At 40.6% G+C, this 19,856-nt stretch overlaps 1 protein-coding gene across 1 annotated transcript; it reads right to left on the bottom strand.

The window, feature by feature from the left end:
* Nucleotides 1-985: 985 nt before the first annotated feature.
* Nucleotides 986-19,583, bottom strand: LOC112599194 (neurogenic locus protein delta). The gene is made up of 8 exons (XM_025346042.1): nt 19,154-19,583; nt 14,208-14,474; nt 11,097-11,154; nt 8,195-8,470; nt 5,066-5,126; nt 4,206-4,530; nt 2,694-3,937; nt 986-1,413 (listed from the first exon to the last, which is right to left on the bottom strand). The coding sequence occupies exons 1-8, from the start codon at nt 19,211-19,213 to the stop codon at nt 1,290-1,292; spliced, it is 2,415 nt and encodes an 804-aa protein (XP_025201827.1). The 5' UTR covers nt 19,214-19,583; the 3' UTR covers nt 986-1,289.
* Between the last annotated feature and the right edge of the window lie 273 nt (nt 19,584-19,856).

The following is a 19,856-nucleotide window of genomic DNA, read 5'->3' as shown; positions in this document are numbered from 1 at the left end:
CACGAGATATATTATAATGTGTACCTACCATTTTGCTCGCGGTCGATACCCGCCGCGGTCACCGGTCACTATATCATAATATAAATACTTATACATAATAATATTGTAGTACATCATATTATTATTCTTTGTGTTCGTGGGCACCCGTTGCGAAAACGGCATCACTCTGCAGACCGCAGCCAAACGGCGCACGTGTCCCCTTGGCCGTATATATTCATCGTTGCCGCCAAGGATAAGAGAATACACTGCACCGCAGGACGAAACCTCAACGGTCAATCGGGAAAGGAAGCGACACAGTAATGACGATAATAATAATAATAATATAGTGGTTTTTTGTTTTTGTTTTTAATCATTTGAAACAATCATTTATTAACAAAGGAACAACAATAATATATTTAAAAACATTTAAATGAGTCAATTTAACAAATTTATTCACTGACGAAAAATAAATGATCGTTGTTTAGAATTGTAATTTAACTTATTTACACTTCCGATATTATAATATACAAACGAAGAATTAGGTTTTTTTTTACAAAATACAGTACAAAAAACTTAAGTATAATTTTTGTCTTACACGATTACGATATATATGTATATATATATGTATAATGCGGATAATATATATATATATATGACATATATACCATAATATGTGTTTAACATTGCTTTTACTTTTAATTAATTATTACATTTATGTTTAACAAATAATTCGTCCTAAAGACTCGCACAAAAAAAAAGTCGTATAAAAAACTACAAAATAATGACTTAGGGATTAAATAACAGGAACATGTTTTTTTTTTTGTTCGACACATTAATTAAATTAATAATAATACTTATAATTATATGATTAACAACAACAAAACGATCACAACGCCTTAGAGATCATCACCCTGGCTCTATTTTTAATTTTTATATTGATAGGCATATTATATATATACATACATATATATATATATAAATAGATATATTGATTGAGATTAGAATACATTTATTTTTTTCAGTTGTCGAAGTTTTTTTCTTTTAACGACGGCGGAGAGGAAATAATAGTTATAAATATTAGTGGGTATATGGCGGAATTAGATGAGGGTGTTAGAGAAATAGATAAATGTATATATGTAGTCTAATCGTAATATTATGGCGTAAGCCAGTCATTTTCGAAGTGTGTGTGTGTGGTGTGTGTATACAAATTGAGAGGGTCAAAAAAAAAATGGACTGACAGATTCATCAAGAAGTCTACTTAAAAAAAAAAATATTTATATATATATAATATATATAACTTAATAAACAGTCTAAACTTGTGTGGCGAAAGAGTGCTGGTCTAAAATCATCGATTTAACGGCCGCTCTTTCGTACTGAAGCTGCTGGTGTATGTTGCGATGATAGTGGTGGTGAGCTTTGACGGGCGATACCTCTCTGAAACAGAACAAACCCAAAACTTAATAAATACGTTTATCGGATGGCGTGCACACAATTTATAATAGTACGATCATTATATTGCAGGTACATGTTATAATATTATAATATACGAGTAGAGACGTAGCGACGGCGGCAACGGTAACGTTGTGTCAAGTCACAGCGTAGCGGGCTGGTATAAACGAAGTCCTCGACAATATAATAATATAATATTAATAATAAATTATTATTATTACTCAGTGGTCGTTTTGCGCCTAGTCATCAACACATTCATCGTCGGATCGCGGCAGTGCCAGACGACGACGACGACGAATAATAATTGTGTCTATCAAACACACTTCTATATTGTATGTGTGTGTACCCATATGTAACTGCAATATTGGGCTAGTAGAAATATAGTACGTATATAGGTACACACGCGTTATGTTACTATTTTGTACTTACTAACGCGCTATCAAGACATTCCGCCGCCGCAACATTAAGACCACACACACGTAATACGACAATACAATATTGTATTCGACCGATACAATAGATACCCGTCGTCAGTATTATAATATAATATGTTTTATATACACACATTCGGACACCGTCACCACCGCGCCCCGCCGAGACGTTTGTTAAAACAGATATACAAAATGTATAATAATGTACCTACGAGTAAAGTACGTTGCATGGACGCGCATTACTCGAGGTCCAGAGAACGTACGCTTGCTCACGTGCGTAACTATACATGTATTTATGTGCATTACGCTTTATTGTTAAACGATAACGTCATACACGGCGAGTGTTCGACTCGGGAGGTTTTGGGGAACTCATCGTCGAAACATGTGTCATTATGACCGCATAAGGTTCGGACGACTTATATATATATACGTATACAGTATAGTACAAAAAAATGTTGGAACATGACGAGCTTATAATATAATTTATATGCCTCCTATATCGTTTCATATGAATGACAAAGAAATATAAATAAGACATCATCATGATGATAGAATAAAATAAAAAAAATAGAAAAGATTTTTTTCCCTTGAAACTGGTTAAAAAAATAAATATTTTTGCTACACTTTAAACAAAAAATTATTTTTTATACGAAGACTTAGGACAGGAGGTATACTTCTACTACATAACATTGTCGACGAAAGTTTAAATCGTTTGAATAATATAAGAAATTCGTTTGACGTAGCGAAATCTTTAAAACATACAAATCACGATTTCGTATTTCAATAATATGTACTTTAAAAACGTATGGGTTAATGATGAATGATGATGCTTACTTATTTGTGTTGTTGCATTGGTTGGCGGCGGCCGAATCGACCGATATGACGGATATTCTGCGGTCCAACGCGTTGATGGCGTCCTGTTCCTTGAACGACATCCGGTTTTGTCTGTCGGTATTGAGCAGCTTCTGCCTCTGCAGCGACGACGACGACTGGGCCGGCGTCAGCGATGGCTGCTGCATCTTGTTGGGCGCGGCGAAGCACAGCGGTTCCGAGTACACGTTCTCTCGGGCCGAGGCCGGAAGTGGATCCCACGAGTTCCTGATGACGTGCGGGTCGCCCAGCTTGGCTACGCTGTGTATTGAGTTCTGTTCGTTTTGCATTCTCGCGTTCTCGTCGGCCTTCTTCTGGTCGCGGCGCCGGCGGTTCTTCATGCACAGCACCACCGCGATGGCGGCCAGCACGGCCACCGGCACGGACACTGACAGCACCACCATGAGCACTCCGTTGACGGAGGCCTGCACCATCTCGGGCTGCTCCTGCACCACCGCGGACACGTGCTTGGACCGGTCGCCTAGCGTGGTCGGCCGCTCTTCCGTGCAGTTGGCGCCCGTGTAACCGACGGGGCACTCGCATCTGAAACCGCCGTCGCCTCCACCGCCGGTGGTCACGCACGTTCCGCCGTTGGCGCACGGTGACGACTGTACGCACTCGTTGACGTATCGGCTGCAGTCTTTGCCGCCGAATCCGGGCCGGCATCCGCACCGGAAGTCGTTCTTCAGGTTCTCACACGTACCACCGTTGGCGCATGGCTTGGCCACGCAGTAGTCCACCACGCTCTGGCATAAGTCGCCGACGTACCCGGGCACGCACTGACACCGGTAACCATCGGCTTGCGCCTGACACGTTCCTCCGTTCAGGCAAGGGTTTTTCTGGCAGTGATCGGGCAGGTGGCAGTGGGCCCCCGCGAACCCAGGCGCGCATTTGCAAGTGTAACTGGAACTGTCCTTGCTCGGCACGCACGTCGCTCCGTTCCGGCACGGGTCCGGCTGACAGTGGTTGGTCGTCTGATGGCAGGTCGGTCCGGAAAAACCGATCGGGCAATGGCACACGTACCCGTTGCCGTTGTTGTAATTATTGTTGTTACCGGTTCCGGTTACGTTGTTGTTGGTTTTGGGGGTGTTGACGCAAGTGCCGCCGTTCCCGCACGGCGAACTTGCACAAGCCGGCTGCGTGGACGTCTCACATCTAACGCCCTTCCATTGGTTGGGACACGCGCAGCTAGAGACAGATCCGGTTTTCTGCGGAAACAACACACAAAACGTTTACTATCAAAACCGGATACTATAATAATGTACGTATTCTGCTCATTGCACAAATCGACAGTAGACAGCAGTTAAATTACTATACGCCCCTTATATTGTCTATAGGGTGTGCAATCATATATGTATTTAAGATATAATAGATTTCATTTATCTTTATAAATGTATTTGTCACCCCTATCTCCCTCACCGAAGTAGGCAGATTACGCGGTAACAATAAATGTAATTCAAATGATTTGATGCTCACCTTACACGTGCCACCATTGAGGCACGTTAGTCCGGTAGAACAATCCATTCCCGGTCTGTTGGTCAGTCCCAAGTCGACGTTGCACTCGGGCCCTGAATATCCGGGGGCGCACGAGCACGTGTACAGGCCCTGTCCGGTGTTGAAGCACGTGCCACCATTCTTGCATGGTGCGTGGTTGGTGCAGTAGTTCAAATCCTGGTTGCAAAACATACCACCCCATCCTTCTTTGCACAAACACTGCCACGGTTTTTGGCAATAACCATTCACGCAACCCGGATATATTTGACACTGATCGCATCTGGCTCCCGTCCAGCCCGCGTGACATCTGCGAAGAAGAGAAAAAAACACGAGTTTTTAGCAATTGTCGTTATTTTTGATGCTGGTTGTGATGGTATGAATTGAAGTTTGGTGGGCTAGGTGGGGGTGGCGATGGTGGTGGTGGCTAGATGAAGGTTCGCGACGAGCGGGGATGGAACGGGGGAGTTCGAGAGACGCGCAGAGGAAATAACGTTTAAATATTATATATTCTCGGCGCGCTGATTGAATCAGATAAATAGCCGCAGCACGATCGATCCATAAATAAACAACAGGAACGATAGTGTATATATATATATGACGATGACGGTGACCGGTTATGTGGGAGAGGTGCTGGGGTTAAGGTCGTCGGATATATGGATGGCCGTGAACCAGTCGGAGACTTTTAATTACCGACTTGAAAAAAAGAATACTAATAATATATATACACGTATAAAATGGAAAAACGACGGCATATAAAGAAGACTTATGGACTTGTATGTTTATATTATATTGTATAAAAAGGTTTGCAGTAGGTATATTATAAACAACAATATTATACTCACTGGCAGGTTCCTGGAGTCATGCACGTTCCTTTTTTCTCGTCACAGCCAGGTGCGCAGATTGCTGTAAAAAAAAAGAAAAAAAGAAATAAAAATTTAATTCAAAATTCAAAACGCTTAAAAAAAAAATTTTCCACACACATTACATTCAATAATGCTCGGTGCATTACGCGTTGTGTAAAGCAGCGAAGTATACATATATATTTATGTGTATTTCGTTTGCAAGAGCTTTATATTCAATTTTTTTTTTTACCCCGAGCCGGGAGTGGCGAAACCGGAACCCGGCAGATGTTGTCCAACTCGACGAGGGGCTCGCGCGGATGGTTTTTCGGCGTGTGTGCAGTTAATACCTACTGTAGCTGCAGAGCAGGGGGACAAGTGGTCGCTAAGCGCGTTTTGCAGCTGCCACCCCGGGGCCAATGGGTTTTTGTTGTTATGTCAGAGCTCGTATACACACTGCAATACAGCACCCCGTATGTGTGTGTGTGCAACGGACACTATTGTTCCCCGCTGGGAAAACGTGGGGCGGCCAACACGCGATAAATCGCGGGGCCGAGGAAATTTAAAACAATATATAACATAGAAGGTATCTGTATGATATAAATATTAAAATGTATTATGACGTATATGAACGTATAAAACGCAAGCGAAATAAGTAGTGATGATATGGTAATATTGCGAGTACGCGCGACGACGATTGCAGGCATATATAAGCGGCCAAGAATGTCGGCGGTGGCGGGGGATACGTGCGCCCGCGTTGGAGAGACTTAATGCGATTTTCGTGACCGGTCGGCAAGAATTTTTATACAAGAATAATATAATATATATATCTATGTTTGCTGATCTTGTTTCCAAACGTTATGAATGGCGACAAATTGCACGGGTTCTGAAACGTAATTACTCTCTTGTGGGATCCGCCGCCGCCGCGATCGCGGGAGAGAAATACAATATAATATATAATATAAATGCTCATTATATAAATATTTATATATATATAATATATCTATATCATATAAATAAATAAATAAAACGAGGAAGGAATCGGAGATGGATAGAGAGAGAGAGAGAGAGAGACGGAGAAGGATAAAAAACAAAAACCGGTAACTGGATATACAGAAACAATGGCGTTTAATAATCGTTCGTATAAACGGTTCTGGTGGTCGACGGCGGCGGAGCGATCGGGACCGACATCGGCGGCGGGTAACCGATACCCACCGTGTAATTACAGGCTATTTCTTCGGCTCGTCTTTATGAGTGTGTGTGTGTGTGTATATGATTATTGTGTCACCGGTTATAAGAACTCGTGTACGGCGGTGATGGTGGCGGTAGCCCCAGTGGTCGGAAACTTTCGATCGTCGGATTGGCTGCAGAGACCACACGGAATAAAATAAAATGTTTTTCGCCCAAAAACCGCACACAAACGACGACGACCAAATCAATCAGCGAAACGATTTTGATTAAGGACGCGATCGGAAATGATTACAATATATCGCAGTCGTCGTCGTCGTCGCCGCCGCCACTACCGTCTGTCCGCGGGATCGAGAGTCGTAAAACGCGACCGAAATTCGCTCGTAAAAACTAGCCGTTCGCTTCGTCATCGCCCCCTCTTCCACCAACCCATCATCAACCGCCACTGACTCCTACAACGAATATGTAATTATTGTCGTCGTCGTCGTCGTCGGCCGTGATTTATTAACGTCGCACATAAATAATACATTTTTTCCTATATATGTAATATATAATATTAATAACGTATTCCACGCGTACGCAATAAGAGAAAAAAAAACTGTCGCGCGCGATGTGAGTCATGTGTTCGTACGGTATTTTTTTATTATTATTACTATTCGTGTGTAAAACAAAAGGAGCATAACATAAAGAGATTGTGATCGGCGGCGTCGTCGAGGTATGTATGCCGGTCGGTCGCGACCACGGTCGACCGTTTGAGAACCACTGAGCGCATAACAACCTGACAGGCACACACAGCGCGCGAGAGAAGCCCATAGCTATGGAACGAACGTTACCGTGGGAACCTGGAGGACTACCGGAGCGGCGGCGTGTCCGAGAGACGGAACCACCACTGCCCGTGCACAAAAGGACTGGCAAGGCAACGACGGCGGCGGCGGCAGCGACTACTACTACTACTACTACTACTACTTCTACTATTATTATTAATATTACTACTACTGCCGAGACGACGACGAGAATCCGCGCGACGGAAGGTTGACCGGAGCGGCGGCGGCGGCCCGTCGCCCGTCCGACGGTGGACGGGACGACTACAACGCCACTCATCATCATCATCATCATCGGATACCGATAAATTATACATAATACATATAAAACGCACGCCGGACACTACCACTACTGCACGGCACGGTTAATTTTACAATTTTCCTACTCCTCTTATTCCTCCTCCTACTTCGTAATACTATTATTATTACTATTATTATCGCCATCGACGAGCCGGGGTACAACCTATTATCTTGTTATTATTATTATTATTATTATTTATCATCGTCGGACACGTATTAAAACGCATATTATTACATATTATTATAAATATAAAGATTGGTGGTGTATTAGAAGGCAAAACAATGAAATCGCGTCCACGCAATCATAATGTAATACGTTTTCCCTTTTTATTCATTTTAATTAGTTACTCCCCGAAAAAAAAAAAGAATTTAATTTCGAAACGAAAAATGCGCCGCCCGTATATACCTAATCGTCCTAGAAGGGTTTACACGACCGACGAAAACACGCCTCCGTCTAGCTATAGGTATAACCGAACGCGCGTCGTAATAACAACATTAAAATAATTTAAACGCGCGAGCGCACACACACATACGCCGAGTGTGTTAACAACGCGGGTCGTGAGTCTAGGGATGGGTGGCAATTCAATTTTCTCGAATTTTTAGAACTTTCAAACATTAATATTATTTAATAATCCGTTCTAATTTTAAACAAAAATATACCCTAAAATGTAAATTGTACGGCGGGAAATAAAAACAGTATATATTGGATTTTATTTTTATCAAACAGTTCGATTTCGCTTGGATTAATCGTCCACAAACTTTGAACTGCTCCCATAGTTATACAATGATTAATAGGTATTACAATACAATGATGAACACGTACCTTTGCTGCAATAACTGCCCGTCCAGCCTGGCATGCATATCATGTCACCGTCGTCCGAGCACAGGTAATGTCCGAAGTTGTCATCCCTGGGTCGGCAGAATTTGGCGCACCCATCGCCGTGATAGTTGTCCTCGCATCGGACCCTGTGCTCATACACGAGTCGCGAACGGACGCCGCCAGTCGATCCGACGTATTCCTGTTGTACCCATCCGTCGCTAAGTTTTAGGAACCGTTGGTCCGTGATTCGAGTGATCAGAGCAGAACCGTTGGTCGTTCCTGTGGAGAAATAAAAAAAGCGTCAATAAAACTGTATAAGAACCAAAAAGAAATGAATGATATTAAATTTGGACTGAGAGTATGATGCAATATAATTATTTTCTCCGGTGTATTAAAATGTTGCACCGTAAGTGGGAACCTTGTTTAAGAGGATTCTTATAAACTGTGTTATGTATTTTTTTTTTTACTGTTTAGGGAATTTTAAATGATTAATTTTTGAAGTGAGCGCATATAATTGTAATACGAAATGTATTAGCGATGCATTTTTTTTTACGTATATATATACTATGTATATACATTTTATTGCGATTTTTTAGAGTATTAAAATCTCAGACTTAATAATAATAATAAATAAAAATATGTACAGTAAAACAATGTGTCGTGTGTAAAAAGTATTCGGTTCTCATATATATATGCAAGCGAGCTCGTGTGTGTGTACATACACGACGAACGGGAGGAGGCGCCGGCGGACGAACGCGGCAGACACGTCGGCAGAGGCACCGTGGGAGAATAAGACGGTCACCCACCGCCCAACAATTGGTCACACACACACATACGCGCGCGCGCGCGCATAATACTTATACACGCACACACACCGTATGAATGCTACGTGCCTACCGTTTTCTTCGGCCGTTTCTAACGTCCGAATAAAATGGAATAATAATAATAAAGAGCCAATACAGCACAAACAACAAAGTGATTTCGATTCTCCTCCAATAAGCCACGAAGCGGCGGCGTCGGCTACGGATATTATATATTTATATTAATAATAATGGAAATATTTCGAAAATGACGTGTTTTTGGTGTCATCACCACGCGCAGCAGCATCCTCGACGACAACGTTTTATTTTTGGTGCCTACATAAACGTTTCCGGGAGTCCGGAATTCCTATTATTTTCAACGATTTCCGTATACATTTCCGTGACGAGATTATTTCTGGACCCGTTGTATTTTATAACTCGTGGGGATGAGACACCCGCGGGGCCACGGGCTTGGCTCGGGATCAAAACGGTAAAAACAAAAAAAAAAAAAAACCAAGAAACGACGAAATAAAAGGTCTATTATAAAATACGTGCATTTATCAGAAAAGGGGTGGCGGGGGAGGGAACTACGAGGAGGCGGCTTATCGGCGGCTGCGGCAGCGGGGAGAGAAAGAAAAGAATTCCCGTCGACGACGTCTGGTCCGGATTTTATTCTACGACAAAAGCGTTGAAATTTATGCGCTTCGCGATTACCCCTCCGCCGCCACAGCGAAGAATACGACATGCATTTTTCTTCTTTTTTTTTTTTGTCCAACAAGCATACACAAATCACACAAAAGAACACGGGAACGCGCGCGCCTATATATATTTATACATTATACGCATACGCGAGATGAATTTTAAGAATAATTGTGTATATACGCCGCCACCCTTTTCGATTTCGTCCGACGACGTTCGCTGTTTCGCGAGCCAAACAATTTCTTCCCATGATTTCGTCGCACCAAAAAATCCGAAGAATTATTATATTACACACACATACACACATGACTATTCCAGACGACCGAAACGTACCTATATACCGGGGACGGAGCCAACACATATACACACAACTTCCCCTCCCCCCACCAACAAGCGTCCGGAGTTTTATTTTTTCGTTTACCGCCGCTATATAGCAAACAAATATAAATAAACAACGCTGCAGCAGTATGTATAATAGTAAAAAATTATGTAATAATAATAATAATAATAATAATAATATATTACTCAATCGTAAAAAGTTTTAAACGTTTACGCTTTTTTTCTAGAATAAATATTGATGCACAAACAGACACCACCATCACCATACGGATCTTATCAAAACGTACGACGATGTCGATAAGTCACTTTGGAGCGGCGGCGTTTGAGTCACCACTGGAGAAGTACACGATATTTTTATTATTATTGTTATATAAACGATAAAATGTGTTTTCACATGTGCCGTATACTATATACCACGACGACGACGTTATATTAGTATTATTATTATTGTGCCGGTCGTCGTTAATATAAAACAGCCGAGCCGAACCGGAAATAAGAGTAGGTAATTAAGACATTTAAATTCACAAGAGTAGTTTGTGTCAAATCTTTGTCGTCGTCGTGCAGTGCCAGCGCGCTTACGGACTTGTCGATTTAATGTCGTGTTTTTATGAATGGAACACGGCGGTCCAAGGTCGCGAATGGCCGCGATTTTACTATAATATATACGCGTATATTATATTATATGTATATAAATGTGCGCGCGTACGACTCGTGGGAAAACGGATACACTGAACAGGTGTTGTTTGTGACTTGTACAGAAGGGTAGGACACATATATTTCGAGGGCGTGCGGAGTGTATAGGGTTTCTGGGTACATACACTGCACATACACACCCACACACACACAGCACAGACGACCCTACTGACTTAGAAACATAATATTTTTTTCCGACATTTACCTACGACGCATAATAATAATATTATGTACATGATCGTATAAGAGATCACACGCGGCCGAGCGCGCACCAGATAATCGTAAAAATAAGACGTAATACGTGGGTAGATAGTATTATGTTTGGGACCTAAAACAAACCAATTCGTTATCGTTAAAAAATATATAATATGTACCTGAATTTCTTGCCGACGAAGGTTCGTGCCACGCTTCCACGATGAGTGAGAACGTACCCTATAAACAAACAAAAAGACAAAATTTAATGTAAACGTTTTAAAACAAGAATTTTTTGTACCACTTTATATTATCACATAAATAATATTTTGTAAAATGGTAAACGGCATGTTATTATATTTATGGCATGATGCGTGCGTATTTAATAATATTTTAATATCATTATTATTATTTAGAAATATATAATCGTGGTAGGCGGCTTTAATTATAAATCAATACCAGGGTAAATAATGCAAAAAAAAAGTTTAAAGAAACCCAATAATTAATTGCGTTGCTTACAGGAATAGCCCGCATGCAATAACAATGTTTGTGCATCTAGTTTCACGATCGTGTAAACTGTTGACGGAGTACAATCGTCGTCGGATTGGCGTGTACCGCGCGCCACACCAGACGACCATAAAAAAATAATAATAATGATGATATAACGATAGTGTATAATATTATATAGTGGGCTTATTTGAAGTAGTAGTATACATATATAGTATTGAAATAACTATTGTGATTCTCCGAGGTTTGTTTCGGGACAATAAAAATAACGAAGAAAACCTATCCTTTCTCACATATTATTATTATTATATACAGAGAGAGGTGCATTGACAAGCAGCAGTCTGCAGGTAAAGGAGATCCTAATAATAATAATTCCAATAATGAAAAGATCGATTAATTTTTATTCGTCCGTACAACACACGCCCATCGCGCGCAGCCGCAATTATTTTAACAATCGGATACCCTCTAATTGCCAGTCGTGTGACAGGTAATCTCGAAATATTTCCGAACCAATTAAAATATCCACCTGTATTATAGTTGTAGACGATGATGACTTTCAAAGGAGGAACGGAAAAAAAAGTAGCGCCAACAGACTGACTGACTGACTGACATAAACACACATACACACACACCATCACATCATAGAGAGAGGGAGAGAGAAATATTGTAAGGCACTTGAACTCGTTTTCTATGTATACTATATTATTATTTATTATTATTATTATGATCGAATGGAGACGCGCAGTGGCAAGTATTTGAATTCGTGCCATATGGGAGATGAAGCGCATATAAGCCTATCGATTTCTGTCTATATATATAAATATATATTATTACATTATAACAAATGCACCCCTTCCGGCTTCCACAACTCCCTGTGGAAATCGGTCAGCTTCCACTACCGAATACCAAATGGACCGCAATGCCGCAGTGTATTATTTCCCCAGCGGGATAACACGCATGAGTCACATTGCTGCAGCAGCAGTTATACTCCCTCCTGCAAAGCTCTCGAACTTTAAGCGGATAACTATTATATACACGTCAAATTGTTTAATCTATCGAAAAATCGTGATTTTAACGAGTAGGCGTTCCGTCCAAGGAGAGCTACTAATTTTCTAGCACGAAATAAAACCAGTTTTAATCAATAGTGCGTGATAAGATCTAATTAAAAAAAAATCAAACGTAAATGTATAAATAAAAATAAAATAAAAAAAATAATAAAACGGGAGCGATTTTAACATAACATACAATATTTGAAACTGGTATTTATGACATCGAATTTACAGAGAAATATACGAATGGCGTTTTGAGTTCCCAGTGTGTTTATCGTGTATTCTACCTATTTATATTATATGTCCGAAGAATATTACAAGAACGAGAAAAAAACTCCCATAATTTCTACCGTTCCTGACAGGTTTTGATTTCACACTCCCTGGGTATCTGCGCCGCACTAAATCGCACGGACACATTATTATTATAATATTATGTACGCGCCTCGTAAAGGGTTTTTTTCTCCCATCCGTTGTTAACATTTTTGAAGGTTAAGGTCTCTCCCCAGGACGTAACGGTAAAACGGTCCGCAGCCGCGCCGGGGAGGATTTATTATCTCAGATTCCGCTACCCCTAAACGCGCACATAATACGTTAAATACGTATAGGTATAGGACGGGGTGTGGCGCACAAAAGAAAAGGCTTCTGGAAAAAACATATAATATACAAACACGCGACGGTACAATAATATAATATATCTATTGCAGTAATCCAGCGTGATGAACCCCGACGGCGGATACCTACCTAGTCATAAATCGGAGCAGGTCAACCCTTTTGTTGGAAAACAAGACAAGAAGATCTCTAGAATATTTATGCGTGCATATCCTATATAATAAAATAATTGTAGCGTGTTTGTGTGTGTGTGTGTGTGTGTGTGTGTGTATATGCGTGTGACATGTGTGCGGGCGCTTACAATACGCACGGTATGTGTGCATACGTAGACCCCATTTATCTTATCCCTTCGGAATAATATAATATTATAGGTTTCCTGTGGCGAGACGAAGAAGGAAGCGAACGACGACAATATTATAGTATAAGACTGTCGCCACCGCCGCCTCCTCTTCCTTGTTCCGTATGATATTATTATTGTGTTTGCTCGCGGAAACGTCGTGTACGTGCGTACACGTATTATACACACGTAACTCAACAATACGCTAGAACGACGAGATACAGACGTTATGAGGTAGGGTTTCAATGTCCGTTGCTTTTCTTCTTCTGATGGTAACTGGCGTATGATAACCGTCATTTTGGTACAAACTTATCTCACGTTTTGTCAAATATGGATTACTTATTATATTAGATTTTACGTTTTTAAAATCTTTTATGTACATCTAATTTCAAAAAAATATAGTATGAATCTAACGGAATTTTTTTGTATTATATTCCCCCGTCAACGCAAAAAATTGAAATGTATTGAGTCTTATACATTTTAAGTTCCATACAACTGATAAAATCGAAACACCTACCTAGATACTCAAGTACCCTATTAATTACGCGATCACTAAACAAAAATAAACCAAACACAGCATCATCAAACCAATGCGTATCACCAATAATAAATTTTAAAACGATATATTACAATGGGGAATGCTTATGTTAAGTTTTTAAGACTTTATATGACTATAACGATTGGTTTATATTTTATATTGTAATTTTATAAGCGTTATTTATTAAACATTTTAGGACATTAATGCAATTTATAAAAAGTCATGAACACATATAAATGTTGTATGTTCTTACCGGCCATGTGAAATTGAAGTGGAACGCTATTGGCGTGGCGTTGGCCGGCAGCGTCAGGCTGTTCTCGCCGAGCACGGGAGTGACGACGTCACCAAACGTGCACGTGGAGTTTACGTTTATGTTGGTCTCGTAGTGTTTCAGGCACGCCCGGAACTTGGTCCGGCACGGCGTGCCGCACACACCGCCGCAGCACAGACCCGAAGCTTCTCGGCCCAGCTCATTGCTGAACGATTTTATCCGCAGTTCGAACACGCCATTGCAATCCACCTATACAAACAACACAGATATTTCATTAAATTCTATTAGCATACTACTTATTCATTTATTTTTCCAAACGACATACACATCGTCACGCGAAAATACGCGACTACCGTACGAAAACGAATGCGTATACGGTTATAATAATAATAATAATAATAATAATACGTAAGTGTCACACTGTCACACACATTATATTTATGCGGCGTACCTATATACGTGCGGAGGAGAGCTAGCAATCGTTTTTCACAATCGACGAGTGACGACGACGACGTTAACGCCCAACGGGTAGAACGAGATACACACACGCGTACAACAATATTATAATAATAATGTCGGCATAATAATAATACGAGGAAAACGCGTACTCGGCCCACGTCGTTATATATTATGCGCAACGACGAGCTTGGCGGCAGAGAAACGACGCTCGTCGACAGGTGGTGTTGACATTGACGAGAAGACATAAAGGTCGTCTCCGCTCAAAGGACGGCTGCGGCGGCACGGGTCAAAACAATGGGTGAAAGCGCGACTCCTAAATCGGAATGTTCTGTGCACCACGTACGCGCGTGTGGCCCGAGGATATCGATATAACGACGGTGACGGTGACGAGGGTCGCCTGTCGGGAGAGACCTGTGAAGAGTAACTCAAAGGTCGTACGTACGCGTAATGTGACAGCGGTTCGGGAATTAATTTTTTTTTACTCGGAAGATAATTATTTTTTTTTTCCAGTAAAATAAACCACAAACCATCTATCTAAAGCAGCGATAGACTAGCACTTGGCAGTAGAGAAAGAGAGAGGTCCGGAACCCACATTTTCGAAAAATATAGCATATACTTTATAACCTGTCACAAATAACAATTGTACATTATTGGCACTACGAAAGATTACAAACTGTCGTGCACCTCCACGGTACCATGCGCGTCTCGGAAGCGGAAAAGTTGCCGATACGAAATCCCCGACGGGCAAATGGCTGATAGAATATTAATATCGTATACAATACATGAAATGGCGGCGTTCGAAGAAAACGCGAATCGTCCGAGAACACGCGAATTTTTATTCTCCCAGTCGGCGTGAAACTACAGCTCTACGCTTACACACGAAACCCTTGTTGACCGTAATACATATGTAGGTAAAAAAATGTTGTCATCGACGCGCGTGATGATAATATACCGCGGTGGCGGCGCTATCTCGGCGGTAACCATACTTTTATTACGTGCCGAGTATTATATTATTATTGTCGTGTAGACTAGCACATAATATATGTATAGGTACGTGCGTGCGTGCGTGTCCTGTACGAAGCGCATTTCTACGATATACGATCTCACAAACACACACACGCCACAATAATATGCGGCCAGTTGGAAAACGCGAAGATGGCAGTAGTAGGTACGCATTTTCTGGTTTTGATCGTTTTACATTATAGAGAGGTGTGTGTATGTGTGCAAACTACGACGCGTAATCGTAATTTATTGGGCATAATATCATATATTTTATTATTGCCATTATATTATTATTATAACTATTACTATTATATTAGATCAGAAAACCAGAAATTCCCGTGCAGATCGTGGCGCTGGGCGGTGGTGTATAGCAACCACGGTACACCTCTAAATGGGTTCGGGTAATTAACCGCATAACAAATCGTACACGTTTTACGACATTGTATAGGTATACCGTTATGAAGAAAAAGTATTCGTCGATTTTATTTCATTTTTCTGATGTGTTTTTTTATTAATTAATTAATGGATCTAAAGCGTGAAACCAATATCGTCGTGTAGGATATCACTAAACGCCAAGGCGGCTCGATTGAATCGTTAATAAATATCATAAAAAAACCGATCGATTGTCAGACGTCGAACGCAAGGTAAATTACACCTGTATAATAACATAAAGTATACAATTTACTCGTGTTGTTATTATTATTTTACATCACAATTTTCTATGAGGTGTACGAATGGCCTACATAACACACCGCAGCCACTGTACAATATTATAACTTATATTGTCGCTGTACTACAGTCGCAGTTTTTTCTTGACATCATCGTTATTTATTTGATTTCCAAAAAATTTCATCACCGCCCCCGATATGTTTTATTTCATTTTTTTCCGTACCTGTATAATATTATTATAATCGTCGCCGTCGCCGTTCTTTAAATTCTGTATGATGACACGCGTCTTATTCAGCCGACAACATCATGACATAGGTTAAAGACGCGCGAGTATGTTACTGCATTTTATAAAAGTCATTCATTCCAAACAAAAAAAAAAAAAAAAAAACAATAATAACCAATGACTCGACACGTTTAAAGTTTCTTTTTATTTATTTATTTTTTTTTCTAATAAAGTTAGGTAATGCGCTCATTGTTAGAGCCACTCGTGTTAGTAAATATACCGAAATACGGTTTTTTTTTTTTATTCCATACACACAACACCGCCGTCCTTTCGATTCGCGTTTTGCAACAATCGCGCGGCAGGGCCAGCAACACAACGAGAGTACGATCTAGACGTCATGGTGGCTCGCTGACTACGACTAAACATTATCATTTAACGATGATGATTAAATTATTATTCCACCGCCCTCGCATTCCGATCCGCGGTTTTCCCAGACGCCATTCAAGGAGAAATCGGAGACGCGACACTTCACCCTGATAATAAGGAAATGTATGGCCTACACTTTATACACAGATCGGACATCATTGCGTGCCCGAAGCCCAGATTTCTATAATACACTATATTAGATTAGCAACTGCGAATAAAACGTATACAAAATAATAATAATTGAAGTTCGTTCGCTGTGTTTTGGATCTAAGCCTTTTTTATCAATATAAAAATTGCAAGCTATCAAGATAAATATACTGAAATACCCTGAAGAAGTACTAGCTATATATTATTATTTACATATACTCATGTAAATTTTTCAGCTGAGATACGAGTTATTTACTTAGAATTGTGCAGAAGTTTGTGGTTCAAAGAAAACATTAGATATCACTGTGATTAGCTTGCAATTTTTAAGCGTAACTTTCAATATTTTTTACTGAAATAATGTAATCAATTTTAATGACCAAATGCAATAACCTCGGAACCCTAGTTGTTAGTAATACAACTTTCTTGTGATAAAATAAATAATATTTTTTTGGTTGATAATCATATTTCAATAAAACTTTAAAGCTTATAGTTCTCACTTCGAGCACACTTCATTATCGACAGGTAAAGCCCATCCATTTTTTCATTACCTGTACACATCACGCGAATTGAGCATTAAACGAGACGGGTCTGTTGATAAGTCCGAACGTAATTTAAAACCAATAAGCCGACATCCAAATTATGGTCAGGACGACGACGACGAGGGGCGAAAAATCTAATCAGCGGGCAGGTAATCTCGTTTCCCTTCACCCCCACACTAAGCATCGATAACGACGGTTCCGAGAAGAGACGGAATTACTTATGTCGAGTACTCGAACACAATAATATCCGACGACGACAACGACGTTATCACGAGCCGAACAATATAATATTAATAATAACGATTATATTATTATTATTATTATTAATATTATAATTATAAACATAAAATAAAAACGTATTCCAATTCTGCAGTCTGTACTCTGTAGCTGGTAGGTCGGACACCACGGATAGAATATATTCTCAATAATATTATAATGGGACCGCCGCGCCGACGACGACGGACTTTATGGGGTTATGTCATTATCATAACAAACACTCGTGGCGCGTAAAACCATCGAAAAAGCGATAATTATAAAAAAATAAAAACTATCGTACGTTACATATATGTGTACACTACTCGTATACACGCGTATCACTTCGGTTATGACGATAGTAATATGTGTATGTGTGTATATCATGTGGACGGGGAGAGATATAAATAAAACGGACGACGAGGTGGAGAGTAAGAAGTACGCTGAGCGCGTGGGGAACGCGAGACGACCGTATATATGTCAGCGGACCGTATTATTATTAAAAACCGGGTTATGGGCATCTTTGTTTAATTATATTATTTTATACCGACCGTCGTCGGGTTGACGTTGAACAGGAGGATTTTAACGAGGACGATCGTCCGCGGCTAGACGAGACCAAAGGAATTCGTAAGTATTATACTTGATATTGGTAAGAATAATATCGTATTAATTAATTGATTGTTGTTGTGACGACGACGACGCGTTCGGGACGGGTGAACACTACGATAATATGATTATTGTCGGGACGTAGTCGCGTGTTAATCGTGCGGCGGCGGAAGACGGTCAGCCCCGCGGTCGGAGCGAGTTTTTGGCATATCTACCCATATCGTCGTATAAAACCGTAGTCTGACATCGCGGTCCGCGACAGAGGTTGACGGCAATTAGCGGGGCACGAGTTGAGGAAAAAAAAATAATAGTTATGACAGCCACGGCCGACGAGATTTTGTGTCCGATTTATTTTCGTCACTCGACGGACAACGATATTATTATTATGAATTATGATAAAACGTTATTGTGGGCGGAGGAGAGGGGGCACGAGTGCACGACCCTCGTCGACAAAGACGACGTCAACTACAATCTTTCGGTGTGGTCCCCGTGGGAATATAACAATAAATAACGAAGAGGGCAAAAAAAAAAATGTGCACAATAAGACGGTTTGCAATATTATACAATAATAATAATAATAATGATATGTATAATTTTCTACTCACGTTTGTAACAACAAATGTGATGATGCATACGATGCAATACAGACACCACCGGTACCGCATGGTCGTCGTCGTCGCACAGCGCACTGATAACGGACGCGACACTTGTGTGCGCGAAAATGATATTCCGTTGTATTCTCGGAACACGCGGCGAATATCCCGCCGACTTAGACGTTGTCCAGAACGCGAGTACGTGGAACGCAACGCATCGCAGAGAACAAACACTTTCGCGAAATGCAGTGATGACGGCGGCACACGATCGATTATTATTTATACTATTGGTAATGATAATAACTGCGATTGATATTCGGGCGCGAACGGCAAACACCCGTTGACGATAAAAACGCACTTTTAAACGAGTAATAAATATATGTTGGTTATGTGTATAAAATTAATTTAATTACACAGCACGATCAACGGACGAGGTATTAAATAATAATTCATGTGCACACAAATCGTATAAAAAAGTGAAAAATATTTTTTTCAATAATAATAATTTACGTTACGAATGTTATTTCATTAATACAATATAATATTATATATATGTCGCCGGTAAAAAAAAAAACTACGATAACGCGAACCACTGAGACACGGCGCGGAGCAGTATGAGAGACGCGCGAGCGCTATCGAACGGTCGCGGATCGACGACAGTGGCGGACTGACGATGTGACGGATACGAATATTATACGATACCGGCCGCGTCGTC

The sequence above is a fragment of the Melanaphis sacchari genome, unplaced genomic scaffold (assembly GCF_002803265.2).
Source record: "Melanaphis sacchari strain LSU unplaced genomic scaffold, SCAv2.0 Contig0_pilon_pilon, whole genome shotgun sequence".
NCBI classification, from domain to species: domain Eukaryota; kingdom Metazoa; phylum Arthropoda; class Insecta; order Hemiptera; family Aphididae; genus Melanaphis; species Melanaphis sacchari.
The sequence above is the reverse complement of the archived record's forward strand: the minus strand, read 5'-3'. Positions and strand labels throughout refer to the sequence as shown.